This window comes from Microtus ochrogaster, chromosome 10, assembly GCF_000317375.1.
Source record: "Microtus ochrogaster isolate Prairie Vole_2 chromosome 10, MicOch1.0, whole genome shotgun sequence".
Lineage (NCBI taxonomy): Eukaryota > Metazoa > Chordata > Mammalia > Rodentia > Cricetidae > Microtus > Microtus ochrogaster.
In genome coordinates, this window is record NC_022016.1 from 43,664,272 (window position 1) to 43,670,769 (window position 6,498).

The window sequence follows — 6,498 nt, forward strand, 5'->3', positions numbered from 1 at the left end:
CTGCCTCCTGAGTGCTGGGATTAAAGGCGTGCGCTACCATCGCCCGGCTCCCTTTCTGCTTTTTCAGTTTTCCAGCAACCATCTATCCAAATATTATATTAAATTCCCTGTTAAAATAGTGGTTTTGCTTTCTGAAGACACTAACCACTAAACGACTAGTGTTTGAATGGCTGGATAGATGGAGAGCGAGATTCATGGATTCATTCAACAACCATTTACTGAGCACCTTCTACATGTTAAAGACACCAGCGGTAGGGTAGCCGGCATGACATGACATACCAGGTCTCTGTTCACCTAGAGTTCATTCTAGTGGCAGAAGACAGACAACAAACTAGAGCGATAAACGTGAAGGAGCTCAAAGGACAGGGCCCCTAGGGATTCCGCGGGCCCTTATGAAGGCGGTGTCAATGCTGACGCCTAAACCAACATAAAGCCCGAGTGGAGGGAATCCCAGCACGACACAGTGCAAAGGCACTGGGTGTAAGTAAATGTGTTCTACTCAAGGATCCAGTAGTGCCAGTCAGGGAGAACCGGTCGAGGCCGGATGGAACAGGGTCTTGCAGGCTGCTGTAAGGGGTCTGGATAGATCACCACGGGTGTTCCATGTGAGCACACACAGCAAGGTTGTAATCAGGATGCAACACTAGTTTTTTTTTTTAAAAAATAACTTTATTATTATTTTATGTATACAGTATCTGAGCTGCATGTATGTCTGTGCACCATGTGTGTGCCTGGTGCCCTCAGAAATCAAATCCCCGTGAACTGGAGTCATATAGGGCGGTGTGCCTCATATGTGCCTGGGGCCTGAGGAAGCCAGAAGAGAATGCTGGATCCCCTGGAATTGGAATTACAAACCCTTAGGAGCCACAATGTGGATTCTGGGAACCAAACCTGAGTCCTTTGGTAGAGTAACCAGTACTCTGAACCGCTGAGGGACCTGGAGAGACTCGAGCCCTGAGGTAACCCCATCCTCCTCCGGTAGCCTTCAATAAGCACTCATTCCGTGTCTGCTGCACAGGATGCTAATAAACTGGGAACACACCTCTGAGTCGGTGCAGGGAGCCAAAGGAACAAAAAACCAACCAAAACAAAACACATCTACAGAGTTCAGCCGCTGAGATGTCAGAGTTTATCTGTTAGAGCAAGTGGTGTTATTTCAACCAATAATGCTCCTGGCTGAAGTCAAGAGAGGTCCAGGGTCCTTCTGAGACCTCGGTGGGTGCTGCAGAAGGGTGAAGGGCTGTGGGGCTGGGAGACCTTCCAGCTCTGGAGCCTTGTGTCCCCATCTGACAGTCAGGTGAAGGCCCTCCCCAGCCAGTCCCGAGGACAGAACAGTGTCCTTGCATCAGCCTTGGGCCCTAGGTCCCACCATCAATCCTGGGTCACCCAAGAGACGGGAGTGGGGATCATCAGTCCCTGTCTCTACTCAAGATGCCATCACCCTTCAGCCAGGAGCATTCTCTGGGGAGCTGGGGAGCAGGCCGGCTGCCACCTGGTCCTGGTGCCACAACTGCTCTGCAAGGCCGTTGAGCACATGCGCAACGTCAACCAGCCCAGCCCGACCGTCCAGCGTACGCCCATCTGCCAGCCGCCGCCCTGGCACACTCTTCACCCGTAACAAGGGCAGTTGCCAGGTCTGCCGGAAGGCCGTGAGGTCTCGCTCTGGTACGTCTGTGTGCATGTACTGGTCAAACCTGGAGGAGGGTTAAGGCTCCTAGCCAAGAGGCTCTGCTCAGCACCCCAGCACACTCAGCCTTGGCCTCCTCTCTAGAGGCCACACCCAGGGGCCGCCCTTTAAAGAAAAGCCCATGGCTTGAACCTCACAGGGTGACAGGTACTCTACCAGGTGTGCATCCTATGGGCCACTCAAAGGATACTTGGAGCCAATGACCATCTTGACGACCCCAGGGGCTTCGCTGGCTACGCGGGTTAACTGTCCAGGAAGGTCTTCGAAGGAGGCTCGGTCAGTGAAAGAAAAGAGGAACAGGAAGGCGTCTGCATTCTCTTTGCAAGCCTGAGGACACAGGACATGTGACCACGTGACTCCGTGGGCCTAGAGGCCCCCAAGAAGGATCAGTGGCATCTTCTCCTTCCACAGACTGAGAAACTGAGGCCCAGAGCAGAGAGTGGCTGGAACACAGGTCCTGGGGCTAGTCAGAGTACACCGACCGCCCTCAGGTAACTAATATCCAAGCCAGGTTCCCGTAGACAGGGCGGGTCTCTGACAAGCCCCACCCAAAGCCCACCCAGGCCCACCTGCCCAGCTCACCGGCAACATGTGATCAAATTTCTTGAGGGCAGACTCGCCACAGTCCCAGAACTCAAAGCGGAACATGACCACACGGTCGCTGGCCTTTAGCTTGGCCGGCCAAAACACCACAGTAGTTTGAATACCTGAGGAGAATTGGGATCAGCCAATCAGAAGTGGGATGTGGGGTGGGGCGGGACTGGGAAGGGGCATGAGGAAGAGCTACATGTCCACCTTGTGGGTCACCACCCTGACATGGAAGGCATGGTCCCTGACCTGGGAGAATCCTCAGAGCAGGAAGGAACAGAAGTCCTTGGTAGGCCATGTGGGATTGGCCTGTGCCACAAGAAAGCGGGAGGGAGGAGACCTCAAATGTCCTGGGATGTAGGATGGATCAAAAAGAAACACAGCTGGGGGATGGGCAGGTCGTAAGCATCTACCTTTATGCCAACCAGCCGCCAGTGCTGTCTCTAGCACCAACCCATACAACATGACTTCCCAAGGCCACAGAGGAAATGGCATTGTTATGTATAAACCCATGCTAAGGGCAGTCTGGAGCAGGGTTCTTGCCTCTGTCTCAGGGAGTCTCAGGGAAGGCTACCAAGGATAGGCTGAGGGTTCGAGCCACTCACCAGTCGTCTCATGGTGCACTACAGGCACTTCCTGGCCTGCCAGCTTCGCCACCAGTGCGGTCTTGCCCACACCACTCTTTCCGGACACAAAGATCTTGTAGCTGGCAGTATCAATGGCCACTGAAGGGGGTAGCACTGGCCGTTCCAGCAACCCTGTGGCAAGGAGGGAACCAGGGAGCTGGGGAGTTAATTCTGCTCTTGCTCAGACCCTGGGAGAGATACCCTATATCTAAAGTTAATTAGCCAGCTTGGCTCTCCGCCTTTGACCCAGCTCTATAGAGGCCCAGAATGCACAGAGATGACCTAAGATCTCATAGCTGATCTGTTCAAATTGCGAGATGCTTGAGAGCTTTGCCTGGAGCCTGGATGACATCCCCTCTGGGTACACAAAGCACTGGGTGTTTTGCTTGCGTGTATGTCTGTGTATCATATGTGTGCCCGGTGCCTGCAGAGACCAGAGGGGATGTTGTATTCACTACCACTGGAGTTACAGAGAGTTGTGAGCTGCCATGTATGCTCTGGGAATCAAATCTGGGTTCTTTGGAAGAGCAGCCAGTGCTCTTAACTGCTGAGCCACCTCTCCAGCCTTTTCAGGCCCCTTTTAAGTTTGATGATGGAATTTTTTTTTTTTTTTTGAGATAAGGTTTCTCTGTGTATCCCTGTCTGTCCTGGAACTTGCTTTATAGACCAGGCTGGCCTGGAACTCACAGAGATACATCTGCCTCTGCCTCCCAAGTGCTGGAATTAAAGTGCCGCCGCCACTGGCTTTGAAATATTTTTTATTGTTACTATTCAATCTGGATTTCTCATACACAAAAACAGGGTGCTGTAGAATTTCTCCTTTAACAGAGAAATATAAGCACAAGTATTTCCAGTTACTAGAAATAAATCCCATAAAACCAATTCGTTGAGATCTTTATGAGTTCTTAAAACCTGCACACAGGGGCTGGAGCGATCGGTCAGTGGTGAAGAGCACCAGCTGCTCTTCCAGAGGAGCCAGGTTCCATGCCCAGCACCCACATGGTGGCTCACAACCATCGGTAGCTGCAGACTCAGGGAATCTGCCCTCCTCTTCTAACCTCGAGGGCACTGCATGCAGGTGCTGCACAGATATGCATGCATGTAAAACACTCATACACACAAAGAATAGTTAGTAATAAAACCTTGAACATAAAAATGTCAAAACGATGATATTCCATAACCTAATGATTTGAAGTCCTAAGTTCTGAGCTGGTTTTTGAGGCGCCAGGGACAGAACAGCCCCCCACACGCTAGGTGACAGCTCTACCATTGAGCTATATCCCAGCCTCATGAGATGGACTTTTTCTATGTTGCCATGGCAATCCCTGAATTCGTGATCCTTCTGCCTCAGCCTCTCCAGTAGCTTTGGTCTGAAGCCTGCTGGTGCTGGACTCCCAAAGCAGATGTCATGCCTCTTGGCCTGAATCAGGGCCTTGCTTGGGTAACGTGGCTTAATTCAGGGGCACACCAATGCCTCACCTTAGATAGCAAGGCCAGCAAGGCACTGAAGGGTTCTCCTTTCCTCATTAGGGTATGACCCTAAGCACGTCTCTTAACTGTTCTGCTAAGAATGTTGAATAGGCCTGGCCCGGTGGCATATGCCTAATCCCAGGGCTGGGGAGGCAGAGGTAAGCGGGTCTGTGAATTTGAGGCCAGCCTGGTCTGCAGAGTCAGTTTCAGGACAGCCAGGGACTACATAAAGAAATCCTGTCTCAAAACAAAACAAAACAAAACAAAAAAACCCACCAGGCATTGGTGGTTCACGCCTTTAGCCTTTAATCCCAGCACTCAGGAGGCAGAGGCAGGCAGATCTCTGTGAGTCTGAGGCTAGCCTGGTCTACAGAACAAGTGCCAGGACAGGCTCCAAAGCTACATAGAGAAACCCTGTCTTGAAAACAAAACAAAACAAAACAAAAACAAAAAGAGAAATAAAGAAAAGAGAAGAAAGTTGAATGGTGGCACATGCCTTTAATCCCAGCACTTGGTAGGCAGAAGCAGGTGGATCTATGAGTTCAAAGCTAGCCTGGTCTACATAACGAGTTTGGGCTATATAGTGAAACCCTGTCTTCTAGAAAAAGGCTGCTCAGTGGGTCACTGTGCAAAGCGCCCAGCAGAAGGCGTAACTCCAGGTGAGGAGGGCTCAGTCAACAGCATCTCTGGTGACATTGCTATTGGCAGGCATGGGCTGTTTCCATGTTCCTGGCTCTGCTGGTGGAATTAGCTTTAAGCAGATTTGGGGGAGGGGGCCCTAGAGAGATGGCATCCAGGGGACCTCGACGGTGAGGACTGCTGTTGGGCAGGTCCCACTGTCCTGTTTCTGTTACCCCAGGGAGTGTCAAGAGCGCACAAGTGTGGTATGTGGTGTTTGGCGAAGTGAGGAGGGGAGGCACTTACCAAACTCCCGCCGGCGATTCTTGCGCAGGATGCAGGCTAAGTACTCCTTGCCCTCGACGGTCTCATGCCAGTCTGGGACAATCACCGAACCGTGCACGGGAGGTCTGGCCATGGTTGAGCACGCCAGTGAGGTTAGGATGTGGCAGAATACTGGGAATAGGAGTGGAGAGAGGGTTAACTTTTATCCCAAACCGGCCCCATGGTTCCTCTTAATCTCTTTCTGGCTCTCCCTTGAAGCCTGGCTCCCCACCCGAAGGTGCATTTCCATAGCCCCACTCCTCCACATCGCTCTCTGGGGAAACAGCCCAACCTTGTCCTAGGAAGGTATTTCCACAAGCCTCTTCTGCCTTGTCGCCTTCCGAGGGTCTCACAGCCCGGCTTCACCTCTGTCTCCTACACTCCGACTACCGGGACCACCAACTTTCACAGTCCCGGCGAGCAAGCAAGCAGGAGTAGGGAATGATCCCTTTAAAAGCCCGCCCTGTGTGCTTGCCCAGCCCGCAGGGCCCGCTTCCGCCAGGCCGAGACGCGGTCCGTGAGGCGCATGTGCAGGATGTTGCCATGGCGACGCAGAAAGAGGCGGGGCCCCTGAATTCAGGCCGGTCTTTGTGGGTTCCGCAAGGTCTGCAGTTCCATCCGTCAGCTGGGTGTTCTTTAGCTTTACCAGTCTGGGCTCAGATTTTCCTCTCAAACGTAGGCATCTCCTCCAGGAAGGAGGCTTTCTCAGTCCTCTGTGCCTCACTTTCTTCCTCTACAAAGTGAATGTTAACAAACACGATCAGTGGATCAAAACAGAAAGATAGCTCGGAAAATCCTCCAGGAGAAAGTGGATATCTTCTACAATGGCGAAAACAGCCGTGTCCACAAAGAAAAGCTGGAGGCTGAGAGGAAAAAGCAAGCGAGGAAGAAAAGAGCAAAGGAGACCCTAGAAAAAAAGAAGTTGTTGAAAGAACTATGGGAAGCAAGTCAACACGTCCCTGAGGAAAGGATTGTGCTGACGCTGTACCAGGGGGCTTTTGGGAATAACGGTGGTAATGCCTAGCACCGGTGTTGGCGCATCTAAAGAAAGTGTCCTGGAGGCAGGAGTGGTGGTGCACACTGCGGTCTCGGCACTCGGGAGGGCCAGGGCTTGAGCAGAAGCACTTGTCCCACAAGTGAGTTTGATTCTCAAAATCCACATAAGGGTGGAAGGTCAGAACTGAC

At 52.1% G+C, this 6,498-nt stretch overlaps 2 protein-coding genes across 2 annotated transcripts in view; both read right to left on the reverse strand.

Moving 5' to 3' along the window:
- The window catches only part of Cort (cortistatin), a 1,169-nt gene extending 902 nt beyond the window's left edge, over nucleotides 1–267 (reverse strand). Inside the window, exon 1 of the mRNA XM_013348297.2 lies at nucleotides 247–267. Coding sequence (XP_013203751.1) covers nucleotides 247–267 — 21 coding nt within the window. The remainder of the gene's footprint in view (nucleotides 1–246) is intronic.
- Nucleotides 268–695: 428 nt separating this feature from the next.
- On the reverse strand, nucleotides 696–5,810 carry Cplane2 (ciliogenesis and planar polarity effector 2). The gene is made up of 6 exons (XM_005352906.2): nucleotides 5,606–5,810; nucleotides 5,296–5,445; nucleotides 2,881–3,033; nucleotides 2,270–2,394; nucleotides 1,878–2,014; nucleotides 696–1,694 (listed from the first exon to the last, which is right to left on the reverse strand). The coding sequence occupies exons 2-6, from the start codon at nucleotides 5,405–5,407 to the stop codon at nucleotides 1,445–1,447; spliced, it is 777 nt and encodes a 258-aa protein (XP_005352963.1). The 5' UTR covers nucleotides 5,408–5,445; nucleotides 5,606–5,810; the 3' UTR covers nucleotides 696–1,444.
- Between the last annotated feature and the right edge of the window lie 688 nt (nucleotides 5,811–6,498).